This window comes from Typopeltis vanoorti, chromosome 17, assembly GCF_054136105.1.
Source record: "Typopeltis vanoorti isolate ZY-2024b chromosome 17, IOZ_Tvanoo_1.0, whole genome shotgun sequence".
Classification (NCBI taxonomy): Eukaryota; Metazoa; Arthropoda; class Arachnida; order Uropygi; family Thelyphonidae; genus Typopeltis; species Typopeltis vanoorti.
In genome coordinates, this window is record NC_143565.1 from 75433748 (window position 1) to 75449737 (window position 15990).

General features: G+C 36.9%; 1 protein-coding gene across 1 annotated transcript in view; it reads right to left on the bottom strand.

Moving 5' to 3' along the window:
- Window positions 1-15565, bottom strand: part of Adi1 (acireductone dioxygenase 1) — a 34060-nt gene extending 18495 nt beyond the window's left edge. The window contains exon 1 of the mRNA XM_090407201.1: window positions 15357-15565. Coding sequence (XP_090263327.1) covers window positions 15357-15479 — 123 coding nt within the window. The 5' untranslated portion in view covers window positions 15480-15565. The remainder of the gene's footprint in view (window positions 1-15356) is intronic.
- Window positions 15566-15990: the final 425 nt, after the last annotated feature.

Sequence of the window (15990 nt, forward strand, 5' to 3'; positions counted from 1 at the left end):
GATGTTTGTGATTGTCTGTGGAAATATTAGTGGTGCTGGTGGGTAGAGGTAGATGGAGTTGGTGTAGTCACGGTCAGTTGGTTATTCAATGATGGAGACAGAGATCAGGTACCCTCCCTTGATGAGTTCTTGGACTCCCTGGAGGTGTCTAATAATAATAATAATAATAAATATATAGTGGCCACTATAGTGTTGTAATAAATAATGACAGAGAGGCCTTTTTTGCAAAAAAATAACTAACCAATTATAAACAGTTTTTGCATGAATATATAATTAGATTAGTAGATGACTATAGGAAAAGGCAAATTCATTAAATTATAATGTATGATCATATTTCATGTGTGAATGGTATGAATTAAATCTGTGTTGAGCCTGAGCTTAGAAAGCAAATCAACTAATACAACATTTGCTGTGCAGACATTCTTTTGTTTTGTTTTTTCCATTATTTCTTTCTCTCTCAACTTTTTTTTCCCCCTAAGAATAAAATTATTTTATCCAATAATATGATTATGAACAGCACAGTTTTACAAAGACCTGGACAAAAACAGTACAAGCGAATAACATTACTTATCCCTCCCCCGACAAAAAAACAAAGCAGAAGTTCTAACGTAACACTAAGTGTTATTATTATGGGCAACTCCAAGGAGTCCATAGACTCATCGAGCAAGGCCCTAACATTCATGTCAAGAACAACTATTTGACATTCACACAGTATCTATCATACTTCACCTTGAACTCATTTACAGTCATGGCACCCACAACAGACTCTGGCAGCTTACTCCACTCATTCTCAACACTCCAAATAAAAAACCTAGCTCTAACACCCTTGTTAACCACACTCTTGCCAGGCTTCCATGTATGGCCCCTAGTCCTCCCACCACTAGTCCTATTCTCAAAAATATCTTCTGAATTAATCTTATAGAAACCCTTCAGTAATTTGAATGTCTCAATCATATCACCCCCTTTTCCACCTATCAACCAATTTCTGCAACCCACAAATCTTCAACCTGTTCTCATAAGGTTCATTCCATAGACCTACTATAATCTTGGTCACTCTCTGGATCCTCTCCACCCCTTCCACATCAAGAAGAAACCCTGACACCCATATCTGGGCACAGTAGTCTAGATGGGATCTTATCAAGGCTCGATATAGAGGAACAATGACCTGTTTGTCTCTGCTTGTTAAAGTATTTTTCAGCAACCGAGTGATTTGATGAGCTGATTTAGCCACTTTTCCGATGTGCCCACAAAACTTCAATCCCCCTATCCACCAACACTAACAAATCCCTGGCCTTGTCAATCTCCTGGAATACAGTTCCACCAATATGATATACTGCTGCTAATGTTTTCACCCCAAAATGCATAACCTTACATTTTGCCAACTTAAATTGACATCCATTCTCCTTAGACCAGTTCTCCAAACTATCCAAATCATCCTGCAAAATTTTGACATCCTGTGCATTCACTATTGGTCTACCCAACTTTGCATCATCAGCAAACAAATGAACAGTTCATCTCATATACTTTCCTATATCGTTAATGAACAAATTGAACAGTAGAGGTCGAAGAACAGAACCCTGGGGCACACCACTAGTAACAGTCCATCTTTTGAAAACTCTATTCTTGAATAAACCACTTTCTGATATCTCTCCATCAACCACCTCCCTATTCATCTAATCAACCCTATATCCATCCCACCATATGCTACAGTTTACTGTTAGAATTCCATATGGTATCCTGTCAAAGGCCTTAGCAAGGTCCAGTAGAATTACTGTAAACCCATTACCCTTATTCAGTTCAGCCGTTACTGTGTTATGAAACATGAGCAAGTTACCGAAGCATGCTGTCCCCCATACAGTATCCCATTTTCATCTATCCAATCCTGTATTTCCTCTTGACTATTTTCTCCAAAGCCTTGACAACGATTCCTGATATGCTGATCGGTCGGTAATTAACAACAGCAGTCTTGAAACCTCCTTTATGCAGTGGAATTATTTTCCCCTCTTTCCACACCTTCGAGACTAAACCAGACCCAAGACTCAGATTAAACAGCATGATCAAGGGCACTGATAATTCTTTAGCTGCTTCACGCAAGACCCATGCCGGTATACCATCCAATCCCACAGATGTATTCACATTAAGGTTCTGTAATAGACTGTTCACCTCCACTTCATTCACCACAATTCCCGTATAAGCTGTTTGTTCTATTATTCCTGCAATGTCACTCACCACCTGGATGACAAACTCTCGCAAAGTGCTCGCTCAGTAATTCCATTATATCAACCGATTCGGTTACCTCCCTACCTTCACAGCATTCTTTAAAATCATTCTGCCGTAAGCATTTTTTCTCTTACTTGCAACATATCAAAAAAACTGTTTACTACCTGCATGGCTAATGTTCTTTCATAATCTGCTTTTGCTTTTACTACCACACTCACTACCCTTCTGGCCTGCGCTTTATACTGTTCGTGTACCTGCCAGTCACCTTTCTCCTTAAATTCCCTCCACAGTTGTTTCTTTTTTTGCAGCTCAAGCTTAATGGTGCTATTCATCCATTTAACCCCTACTTGATTTATTATTCGCACTCTAGGTATACAGTCAGCCATTGCCTCCTGCAAACACTTCTTAACCGCCTCCGATGCACTATCAACATCCAGCCCTTGCAGTTTTAGATGCCATGGCACTGAACCAATCAAACTCCTAAGCTTGTCAAACTTACCAGCTCAATAATTCCACATGTACCCTGTTTTAATTGTAAATTCCACACGTTTAGCCACCTCCCAAGTCATGACCCTATGATCTCTCTCACCAATTGGTGGCAACATGGTCATATTCATTATAGTCAAATTCTCAGATGCAATTACTAAGTCAAGCACTCTCTGACCCTTAGTAGTTTTCATTACATGCTGTCACAGATAGTTATCCCTTGATAACTGCATAAAATCCAATTCCTTCCTCCCTTGTGTTCTCTCCTCCTTCCAATCAACGTTACCATAGTTGAAATCTCCCATAATAATTACCCTGCTTCCGTTTATTTCTTCTATTTGCTTATGCATACTATCTCCACCATCTATTCCATCACCTGGTCTATACCAGCACCCAATTGTATATTTTGTTTTGCTAGCCTCAATCTCACACCAAATAGCCTCAAATGTGCTCTTTTCTCTATCCTGCAGTTCAACTTCTATTCTCCTTAGCTGGAGCTCATCAGCTCTCATCAATAACACTCCTCCCCCAATTTTATTCTCCCTGTCAGTTCTGAACACACAATACCCCTCACATTCAATCCCACTAGCTATATTATCTTCTGTCAGCCATGTTTCATTAATGTCAATAACCTGTGACCTGGAAGAGCTAACCAAGTCCAAAAATTCTTTCTTCTTGTTCCTAATACTTCTGGCATTAGTATACATGAATTGCAGAAGCCCATTTGTCCCACCCCTATTTTGATGCCTTATACTAACTATCCCATTCTGATTTGTTGTCCTTCGTACTCGCTCGGGCATATTACACACATTCATACACTCGACTGTCTCGTTATAGTACAATACAATATAGTATAATACAAGCTCCTAACAACCTATTTCAAAATAATGAATAAGGGAAATTTATTCTAAGAATTTTCAACAATTATTCTTTTATTTTCTTATACCAAAAAAAAGAAGGATTTTAGTTTTCAGAGTTTACTGAAAAGAAATCCAAGGAAAACCATGATAATCCTATATTTTTTTTTTTTTGAAAATTGCCTGGGGTATTAAATGGAATAAGATTATTATTATTACTATTATAAGAGGCACAGAATCTATCATACTTTGCTTTGAACTCATTCTCAGTCATAGCCCACACAATGGCTATTCCACTCATTCACCACTCTCCAAGCAAAAAATCTAGTTCTAATTACCCTTGCTAACTACACTCTTGCTCAGTTTCCAAAGATGGCCCCTAGTTCTCTCACCACCAGACCTGTTCTAAAAATTTTTCTTGTTAATCTTGTAAAAACCCTGCAGTAATTTGTATGTCTTAATCATGTCACCCTTTCCTGAATGTCAATCAATTTCTTTAACCCACAAATCTTCAACCTGTTCTTGTAAGGTTCATTTCATAGACCTGCTCTTGGTCACTTACCTCTGGATCTTCTCTAATCTTCCACATTGCCAACAAACCCAGCTGACCAGATTCTCTTTTGCTCAAACTGCCAGTCTATCCAAATCATCCTGCAAAATTTTTCTATCCAAATCATCCTACAAAATTTTAATATCTGTATTAACTATTGCTCTACCCAATTCTGCATCAGTGGCAAACAACTGAATAGATCCTTTCCTATATCATTAATGCACAAATTAAATAGAGTTGCATTTCAAAACCTGTTGATATGCCAATAACTTTATTTTCCAGAGATCATATTACAGGTCTGGTATAAATGTCAGAATATTGGTTTTTCATGTTGATATTTTCTGGTATAAAAAAGAAAATATATCTGACATCTAAAGCTAATAATTAAATAAATTAAATTATTATTATCCAGGGAGTCCAAAGACTCATCAAGGGAGGGCACCTGCTCTACAACTCTGTCTCCACCAACTGACTGCAACTACACCAATGCCATGTAGCACTGACCACCACCACTAGTTTTTCCACAGACAATCACAACATCCATGCTCACGGCGGGAATTCGAACCCACGGCCTATTGGCTGGAGAGTGGATACGCTAACCACTCGGCCAGCCAGGCCTAGCTAATTAAATTATTCTGCAGTATTGTGACTTAGTCACCAAGGCGTCTTCAGAGGCACAAAGACTTATCTTGAGCATATACATGCAAGCAGGTGACCTACTGTCCTCACTAGTGTTCTCTATGGGTGCAATGATTTGCACTTGCTGATGGTCTCCGAGATTTTTGGCATTGTGATGCAGCTGAATCTGTTTAGGTATATTGGATGTCGTACTGCTGTGGGGGATACCAGAAATAGTCTCTCTAATTTAAATGTTTCTATATATGAGAAAGGTTTCCCATTGGATCCAGTGATCCATATCCATAGCATAGTCTGGCATCCCAGAATAACTGTAATTTAGATGAAGAATGTATTTTCTGTGTTCTTTCAGACAGATGTTGGTAGTTCTTTAAAAAAAAAAAGTTCTAAAAAAAGGTTTTAAAAAAAAATTCGTTCATAAAAGTGAAGCATTGCTTCTCAAATTGACCATTACCATTCCTCCAGTTTCTTCTAACCATGTAACAGCCACTGGCCGACTCCAAACATATCAAACTTCTCATCATCTTCCTTTCTTCCATCCACCTCTATTATTTGGAACAATCTCCCCCATACTGTTTTTCCTACCGAGTACAACCTCCAACTCTTTAAGAAATGTCACTAGATTACTTCTTTCTTCATAAACACTTATCCACACATGGCACTGCTGTGTAATAGGTCTTGTGACCTCTTGTGTGGGGTCATCATAAAAAGAGAGGTTGCTATCACTTTAGATAGGATTTTTGAAACTGACTTGATTTATGTTAACTGTTTAACTTTAGTCCTTATTGCTTCTAACAATGCTAGTGTAACAAAGAAATATTAACTGTGAATTTTTTGTAATAAGCTTTAATCCTATTTCCTCAATATGTTCAAGTTTGTTATCCATTAACACAAGCAAGATGTACTGTGTCTCACACAGGTCTTGCTCATAAAGCAAGAACTCGTTTGATGCTATATCACGTCATCCTTCAGCATCAGGACATGTTATAAATTTGTCAATAAAATCTATCATCAGAATATTTGTGAACTATCTTGATAGTATCTAAAATGCCAAAAGCAATGTGATATATTATTTTAAGTCAAAGTTTTTGAAATATTATGTATTACATAAATTGGTTTATCTGTGTGTGCCTAATGAAGTATACATGAATACTTATTGATATTTCAATTTATTATCGCAGTATTTATAAAACTAACAATGAACAAAGGCAATCATAATCCATAGACTCTAACTCCTGTAATACTGAAATCCAGGAAATATTGAAGAAAAGCTACATATACAGTTAGTCCTTGACTTTTGACAAATGCAACATACAATCACTTGTACTCACAACTTCCATCTTACTGATGTTTACTAACCACCTCACCCAGGGTGTTACTGTTGCATCTGAAGTTATGAATCCAGGGTGTTATTGTTGCATATTGTTGTTATTGCAGATCAGCAGGGCCGGTCTTCTCTATAAAGGGGCCTGGGTGCAAGAAACCTTTTGGGGCCCTAAAATATTTTTCAAAGGTAAAAATTAAAGGATTCGAAATAAACATATTGTAAAACAGTCAAGGAAGTGACTGCTTCCTTGGACAGAGGAAAAGGATACATAGTAATATACTTGGATTTCGCAAAGGCTTTTGATAGAGTAACTCATGATAGGTTGACAGTCAAACTAGAGCAGATGGGGTTGGATATTAGATTGGTGCATTTGATTGGAGATTGGCTATCTGATAGGTATCAACAAGTTGTGTATGGGGGTGCGATATCCAGGAAAAGGAAAGTCACTAGTGGAGTGCCTCAGGGGTGTATTTTAGGTCTATTGCTGTTTAACTTGTATATTAATGATATAGGTGAAGATTTGGATGGAGATATTCAGTTGTTTGCAGATGATGCAAAGTTGGGACGAACCACGAAGTGTAGTGAAGATGTTGTGGCCTTACAGGAAGACTTGAATAGATTGAGTGATTGGGCATGGAAATGGGGATGTGAATTCAATGTTGCAAAATGTAAGGTTTTAAAATTTGGAAAACAAAGATGGGATGCAGAATTTATGCTTGGTGAGAATATATTGTTGGAGGTAGAGGAAATAAGAGATCTGGGGTTGATAGTGGATAAGGATCTAAAATTTAGGGGACACATCGCCAAAATTGTGAAGACAACACAAAGGCTTCTCGGAATGATGCAGAGGACACTGATGTGTAGAAGGATGAAGAGATGCTGGAAAGGGTCCAAAGGAGACTGACTAAGGTAGTTTCTGACCTCTGGAATGTCGAGCATGAGGAAAGATTGAGAAAATGTAATTTGCAGTCTGGTGGACAGGAAGAAGAGGGGAGATATGATAGAGACCTAGAAATGGGTAAGGGATTGTTATCGGATCAATGTTGGAGAAGTTTTACAGAGAATAGTGGGAGATCAGGGGAGAACCAGAGGTCATCCCTGGAAACTGTATAAAGAGGGTGTGAGTATGGGAGTGAGAGGCAGGTTTTTTTCGTGCAGATTTGTAAATGATTGGAATGCCTTGCCTGAGAATGTGGTGTCTGCAAAGAGTTTGAATGTGTTTAAAACACGGTATGATGAGCTGTGTGCATGAGATAAAAGGATCTCCCAGATGAGTCTCCCCTTTGACTCCATGAGGTCTTGGGGTGGTAATAATAATAATAATAAAAAACCTCTTACCTGCAAATGATTTTGGCACAGGAAAGCAAAAAAAAAAACACATTCGAAATATAACACGTTTACGCAAAATGTGTACCGACTGTGCCTTTTTCTCAGGCTGTTGTTACTGCTAACAGTGAGAAATCCCTCAGACTTTTGGAAGGAACATATTTTGCATTGTACAAAGAATGTAGATTTTTTTTTTATTTTTTACTAAATAATTTAAGGAAATTACAACATCAACTAGGATATACATTAAAATAAATTTTAATATACTTCAATAATTCGGCAACGTCACGTTGCCATTTTCAAGAAACTTAAGAACAAGACACGTGCACGCAGGCACAGCAAAAAGTAAGTGAGGAAGAAGCAGGAATCTATTATTTCTCCTAAAGTCCCGATGGTGCCCTCTAGCGGGCAATATTGGTATTCTTGGGTGATTGGGCTGAAGGTCTTCTGATGTAGATTTCCCAAATTTGAGGCAGTCTCATGCAGCCAAATTTGTTGAGGTTTGGATTGTTTCTTAGGGCTGAAGCTGATTTCATGAAAAGCCTTTCATATTTGTATTTACTATGGTGTATTATCGTGGCTTTCTTCCGCCGTATTCTATGGCAGGTATCCAGTGCATGGTCAGCAAGACCAGAGTGGCTGTATTGGTGAAACCGGATGTAGTCCTTGTGTTCTGAAATTCTGATAATTGCTGTCCTGCCTGTTTGTCCAAAGTAGGACAGCTTACAGCTGCAAGGGACCTGGCATACACCAGGTAGGTCTAGGGGGGGGGGGGGTTGGTCTTTAGTAGAGCGGATAAGGGATGCCAATTTTTTATATGGTCTGTAACAAGAAATTAGGTTTCACCAATACAGCTGCTCTGGTCTTGCTGATCATGCGCTGGATACCTGCCATAGAATACGGTGGAAGAAAGCCACAATAATACACCGTAGTAAATACAAATGTGAAAGGCTTTTCATGGAATTAGCTTCAGCCCTAAGAAACAATCCAAACCTCAGCAAATTTGGCTGCATGAGACTGCCTCAAATTTGGGAAACCTACATCAGAAGACCTTCAGCCCAATCACCCAAGAATACCAATACTGCCCGCTAGGGGACACCATCAGGACTTTAGGAGAAATAATAGCTTTCTGCTTCTTCCTCACTTAATGTTTGTTGTGCTGCGTGCACATGTCTTGTTCTTAAGTTTCTTGAAAATGGCAATGTGACGTTGCTGAAATATTGACGTATATTAAAATTTATTTTAATGTAAATCCTAGTTGACATTGTAATTTCCTTAAATTATTTAGTAATAAATGCATAACCAACGTTTAAGCCTTTCCACGAGAAAAGAATGTAGATGTATCATGAATTGAGATGGCAGATGAATGGTGTTCAGAAGAAGCTGCTGAAAATATGTTCATACATTCACAGGATTTGACAAAGCCTTATAAGAGACTAGTGACAAGGTAGTCCTGCTAGCTAAAAAATTGGAGTTTGAAGTTGACATGAAGATGTAAAGCAGTTTGTGGAAGCTCTGTGGAAGAAGCACTCTCAAATGAAGGCTTTATAAAGCTAGAATCACAGTAAGTTAAAAAAGATAAAGGTGAGAAAGCAAAGAAAAAAGAGAAGACCAAGAAGAGCCAAGCCCAAAAAAGGTTTTCAGCAAAAAATTAGCAGAGGCATTTGCCTCAGTTAATAAGACAGTTTGATTTTTTTGAGGAAATGGATCCTAACATAAAGAAAGAGATTTAGAAAAGTAGTCACAATGATGCAAGTTGCAATTAACCTTTTCTTTTCTGTATAAATTTTCTGTAGCAAGAAAAAAAAAAAGGCAGTGTGCAAACTAAATTTGATGCAATATGCACAATTTTAAAGAAGCTCATTGCAGCTGTTACCTTAAAGATGAGTCTAGACCCCTTCCATATATTATGCATCTAGTGATTCATCCTTATGATTTCCTACAATTCTTGAATTTGAAGAATTTGTTGTTAATGATCTTAGCCTCCTCCAATGAATTGGTCAGTTAATAATGCAGCAACTTTGAAGAAAATAATCATCTTCCGTGCATTTCTTACTTTACTGGTAAGTTCACATTAGCAATGTATACTAACATTTCATTATTACAGTCAGTACAGTACTGCATACAGTACTGTACTGATTAATTCCTAATTTTATGTTATCATTTGTACATTGTACTATTTCACACTATAAACAAAGAATAAAATTAGTTAAAAATATAATAAAAACAGACCTACACCTTTTATGATTCATGCACATTAACTGTTAACATATCTTCATGTTTCACATTACTAACTATTACAATAACAGAATTAACTCACGTCAATTATTCTTTATTCGTAGAATTTTCACCTGAGTATCACAGACATCATCAGTACAGGTACAAGGCTAATTAAACAATAACTGTTATATTCACAAAGCGCCACCTAAGTAGCTAAGGTTAAATTTCCTAAATTTATTTTATTATTTATTTTTTTTTATTTTTTAAATTTAATTATTTAGTTATTTAATTATTAAATAATAATTAAATAATTATTCAATTATCATAAAAAAATTTATTATTATTTTTTATTATATATATGTGTGTGTGTGTGTGTACAATTATATGTTAGGAAAGATTTGCTGCTTTATACAGTACTATCTCCCACAAGGGGGAAAGACGTAAACCATCAGATCTGTTTAAGTGAGATGAGTGAAGTAATGTTTCACATGTTTCTTTGTATTGCTGTTCCATTAGGAGCCGACTTTTGTGAATGACTTTTGTCTTGTTCCACTTAACTCTATGTCTGGTGTTGATGGCATGTTCTGCAATTCCAGACTTTTCGGGTTCAAGGTACTGCATGTACAACTGGTGTTCTTACTGGACCTGAGCAGATCTTCCTGTTTGTCCAAAATATGATAATCCACACGAGCAGGAAATCTGGTAGATACCTGGATAGCTGAGATGTGGGAGCTTGTCCTTCGGAGACATTAGGAAAGTGGAGATTTTTCTGATTGGTCAAAAAGCCACACAAATATTTAGTGGTTTTAGCACCTTAGCTTTGCGTTCACTAACCCCTTGTACATAGGGATAGGTATACATGTAGGTTCTTCTGTACTTGAAGAGGATGCTGGAGCATGACTAATTAAAGTTCTTTTTATGAAGGACTTCCTATAGCCATTGGATATGAAGGAGGAATTAATATACTGTAATTCTTTTTGTAAAAGTTCTTCTGAAGAGCAAAAGGAGTGGGCTCTGTGAACTAGCGTTTTTATAGTACCTGCCTTTTGGCTGGGATGGTAATGTGATTCAGTGTGGATGTACTGGCCTGTATGAGTCTCTTTCCTATACACTGTGAATTGTAGATAACCATCTAGTTGGCGAAGAATCAAGAGGTCTAGAAATGCTAACTGCTTATTTACTTCTACTTCTAGGGTTTGATTCTGTCCATCACTGATTTATTGGTTTGCTTTGCAGTCCATGGTATTCTTCGTGTCTCCAAACCCATAATTCAAATGCATCTATCTTTCTTCTTTCACTCTTTCTCAGAGTCCAACTGTCACATCCATACAGCACCACAGGGAATACCATTGCTTTCATGATTCTGATTTTTGTTGCGATGCTAATATCTTTATCTTTAAAGATTGTGCTTAAATTTGTCATTGCTTTTTTTCTGAGTAATAATCTTCTTCTATTCTTCTTCTTGATCACAAAACAAATGAAGAAATTATGAAAGAATTAAACCAAGAACCAGTGATAGAAAAAATTAAAAAATATAAACATAAATGGATGGAACACGTTCAAAGAATGAAAACAGAAAGATTACCAAAACAAGTCTTAAAGTACAAGCCATTAGGAAAAAGAAAACCAGGACGTCCTCTTAAATGATTCAATGATGACTTCCAAGGCTGGAACAGGCCATGCTAGGCCTAAATCCTTGATACGCATGATGATGATGATGATGAATAATCTTCTTCTAACTTCTTCGGTACAATAACCATCTTTATCATTTTGAGATCCTTGGAACATAAAATTGTTAACTGCTTCCATTTTCTCCCCATTTACTTCAAAATCATTAAGTTCACATGTTGCCATAACTTTTGTCTTTTTGAGGTTAAGTTTAAGACTATATTTAGCACTTTCTTCTTTAACTTTCATAATAAGTTCCTTCAAATCTTTGCATTCTGCTAGAAAGGCATACATCAAATTATTAATATTTTTTCCACCAATTTTAATTTCAACTGAAGACTCCTCCAGCCCTGCCATTCTTAAAATGTATTTGCTGTACAAGTTAAACAGGTATGGAGATAAAATACATCCTTGTCGCACCCCTTTACCTATTGTGAAATACTTGGTTTCTCCAATATCTGTTCGGACAGTAGCTTCCTCAGAAGGATAGAGAAATGCTCTGGGACTCCATTGTTCTTAACACATTCCACAGTTTCACATGATCTACAGAGTCAAAAGCCTTGCTATAGTTAAGGAAACAAAGGTAGACATTCTTGTGATATTCCTGTGCTCTTTCTATTATCCATCTCACATTGGTGATTTCATCTCTTGTTCCTCTGCCTTTTCAAAATCCTGCCTGTTCATCTGGCATTTCTCTCTTCATGAATGGTCCCAGTCTTTTCTGAATGATCTTATGTTCATACTTTACTTGCATGAGAAATCAATGCTATAGTTCTGTAATTTTTGCACCCTCTTGCATCGCCTTTTTTCAATAAAGGTATATAAACTGATTTTTTCCATTCCCTAGGCCACGTAGTTGGGATCCAAATTCGCTGACATAGAGCGGTTAGAATTTAGACTGCCTCTTCTCCCAGGGCTTTGAGCTCAATGGATATTCCATCTCCTCCTGGTGCTTTCTTACTGGATAGCTGTTGCAGTGCCCACCTCACTTCACTCTCCAGTGGTACTGCCTCCTGTGTATAATCCTGCTCTTCAAATTTCTCAGTAATTTTGGAGTCCTTTCTGTAAAGGGCTTCTGTATACTCTTTCCATCTTTCTTTGATGTCTGCAGCTTCTGTAAGATATCCTTTGTGTTTACTTTTCAGTATTGCTACCTTGGCGCTAAACTTCCCTGTTAGTTCTCTAATCTTTTTGAAAGATCTCTTGTTTTTCCTTTCTTGTTTTGGTCTTCTATTTGTTGGCATTCCTGATTAAAGTATTTTTCCTTGTCTCTTCTGGCTTGTCGCTGAAACTCTGCATTCAAATGCCATTTGGACTTCTTCTTACAAACTGTAAATAATAATTAACTACGTTTGTTTAGCTAATTAAATTATTCTGCTAATATTCTGCCTTGGTCACCAAGACAGCTTCATGGATACATATATATTGAGCACATGCACACATTCACACTGTTAAGCACGCAAGACCCTACAGTTCTAACTGGTGCCCTCTTTGGGTGCACTGATTTGCACTTGCTGATGGTCTCTCAGATTTTTGGCAGTGTGATGCAGATGAATTTAAGTTTGGGGAATGTTGTACTGCTGTTGCAGATTCCAGAAATGGTTGTTCTGATTTTAATCTGTTTCAGTATAGAAAAAAAGTTTTCTTCCATTGGATCCAGTGATCCATATCCAAGGCATAGTCTGCTACCTCAGAAGCGATGTATTAAACAGATCACTCTCTTCTGCATATTATCATGAATTCCTATACAGGTTTTTTCCAAGGTTGGTTAGAAGTGTTAGGAGCTGAGCAGAAGAGAAAAGTAATGTTTTAAATGGAAAAAGAACAAATTTTTTAGATGCTTAAGAGGCTATGTATGAAATGTGTTTGTGCCAGGATAAATGAGATGTATTAGTCAGCATAAGAAGAGAAAGCTGATCTTGAAAAGAAATTAGAACATTATCAATTGTAAGTGGGAGTGAAGTGGGATCTTTCTTGCTGGTGATAAGGCAGATGTGAGATTTTATGGCATTAAAATTTACTAAGCTATCTTCATCCCATTTGAGGAAGTTGCAGAGATCAGTATTTCAGTTATTAGTTATGGAAGGTCTTGAGGCTTCTATCATTTAAGTACTAGAGGGTTTTTTAAATCAGGAAGAGGAATGAAGTGTATTGCTATCAGCAAAACTGTCAACAGGATTTGAAGTCAGAGAGAAAGTCACTGATGTAAAGGAGGAAGAGTGAGGATTAGAGTAGAGAACCCTTGGATACTCTAGCACCGACAGAGAAATATGATGACAGGAAGACATTCACCATGGCACACAATGAACAACTAGTGAAGAAGCTGGCAATCTAATCACAGAATGCGGGAATAAAGATGGCAGACACAATTTAATGCCTTTGAAATATCGAAATGAACAACATGGGTTTTTCTGAATCTTTCCATAGCCTGTGTCCAGAGATAGATAAGATTAGCACAGAGGTGTGATAGAACAAGAATTGTGAAATCCACATTGGTGATTACTAATTGGTGTCTTTTAATCTCTTTTAAATTATTTATCTGTGCTTCCTGCCAACATGAGACATGTCTAGCATTTCTGATCTCCCTTCTAAGAAAACAAACCTCAGTGATATTCAGAAAATATTTCTTATTCATTCTTTTATATGATATTTCACACTTACATTTTTCATTTTTTTAATATAAATATATTACTAAATAGGCTAAAACATGCTCAATTCCTCATTAGATTTTCTGTCCACTGCTGAACAAAGGCATTACCCCAATTCCTCCAATCCATGCTCTCATAACAGTGAATTCCAACTAGGTCTTTAATGTCATTCTTCCAATGTCTCTTTGATTTTCTATAGGCTCTCCTTCCAGCTCTGGGATACTATTTCAGATATCATCTTTGGTCATTTCAAATTTTACTTATTACAATATGACCTCTTACCACATGGATCTTTAATGGCTGTGACAATGATGTCTCTCACCATGGTCTGGGTTCTAACCCAAATATTGAGCTTACGATATTGAATGGCAACATCATCTCTCCATATTTCTCTGGGCAGTCCTTAATTTGCGAGTCAATCAATTTTTTGGTCCAAGTCCATGTTTCATTTTTATATGTGTCATCATCAGTAGTATACAACTGCTGCAGTTTTCTTTTATGCCAGACTGGGATTGCTCCCTTGAGCGTTTCATGGCATTTTCCAGAGTCTACTCAACCAAGTTGAATTTCTTGTTTACAGCCACCCTCTACTGTAATATTTTGTCCAAGTAAATATTGGAAATTCCATATCAATGGCCCAGTTTACCATCTGTACCAGTTTTCTTGTTATGCATTTATTATACATATTTTTGTTCGTGCTCAATTACCACATAGGAATATTGATAAAAAAGCAATAGTTCTGTTATGCTATTGCTGCATTAAAAAAAAAACGTTAGTGAATATTACTTCTTATATAAGTAAATACATCACTCAGCACTGATTTCAGACCTCCCAATTATCGCTTTGTAATTCAGCTGGTTCAAGGACATAACATAACAGTGGTGTAGCAGCAATATATATATAATTTGTACATTTCCACATAATTAATTGGGTTATGAATGCAGGAAATTTCGGAACTATTGACATGTGGCTTGCTTTTTTGCACGATGGGGTTGAAGTTGGGTCAAGGGTCCAATAATAAACGGCTTAACAAAAACAGCACACATACATTGACGTGACAACGGCCTATCTTTATTATTATTATTATTATTATTATTATGTGACACCTCCAAAGACTCATCGAAGGAGAGTGTGCCAACAGCATCGAACGATTGATTCCTTCCAACTAACCGCGCTCAAACTTCATTAACTTTTTACGTGAGCCATTAGTAGAAGAATCGACCAACCTATGTTGCATCTTTAAACACTAATTTCAACAATTTTCGAATTGTGTAATGAACTCATTCTTGATAATCAGGGATGGACTTCTGACGACTACACAACAGAATATCAGGAGGAATGAAATTGCATAAATTCACCAATTTTTAAACCCATAATGACTAGAGAAGATAAAAAAGCAAGTTATCAGCAGTACTTACCTTCCAATATAAAACTCCAGTTAATTTGTGTAATTCACCTAGATTAATATAATGAGGAGGAATTAAATGATGTTCTTTGCGTTGATCATCGCTGCTGTTATCCATATACCACGCCTGTACCATTATTAATTTAAAATTAAAACTCAAAATAAAAACCACCCCACCTCTGGAAAACAAGTTACTCAAGCGAGTAGAGGCCAGCAGCAGTCCTAAGGCTCTAGAGTAGCGCTACCCAAACTGTGAGCCGCGGCCCCCCTTGCGGGGAGCCTTAGTTTTGTTGAGGGGGGGGCGTGAAATAATGAAAACAAATTTTAAATGTTTTAAGACTAAGTGTGACTTGTCAAATATGTATGTAAGATGCTAAAAATGTAATATTTGCATTTGATTTTTGCAATATTCCTTGTGTATGTCTTGTATTGAATATAAATACAATAAATATTATAATAATATATGTCTGTATTACGAATTTTTTTTCGATGGGGGCGTGAAATATTTTAATTTTTCTTAGGGGGGGGGGGGCCTTTACATCCATAAGTTTGGGAAGTATTGCTCTACAGCAGTGGTTCTTAACCTTTTCGAAGTCACGGAACATTTTTGATTATAAGAATAATTTGGGGAACACCAAAAGCATTAG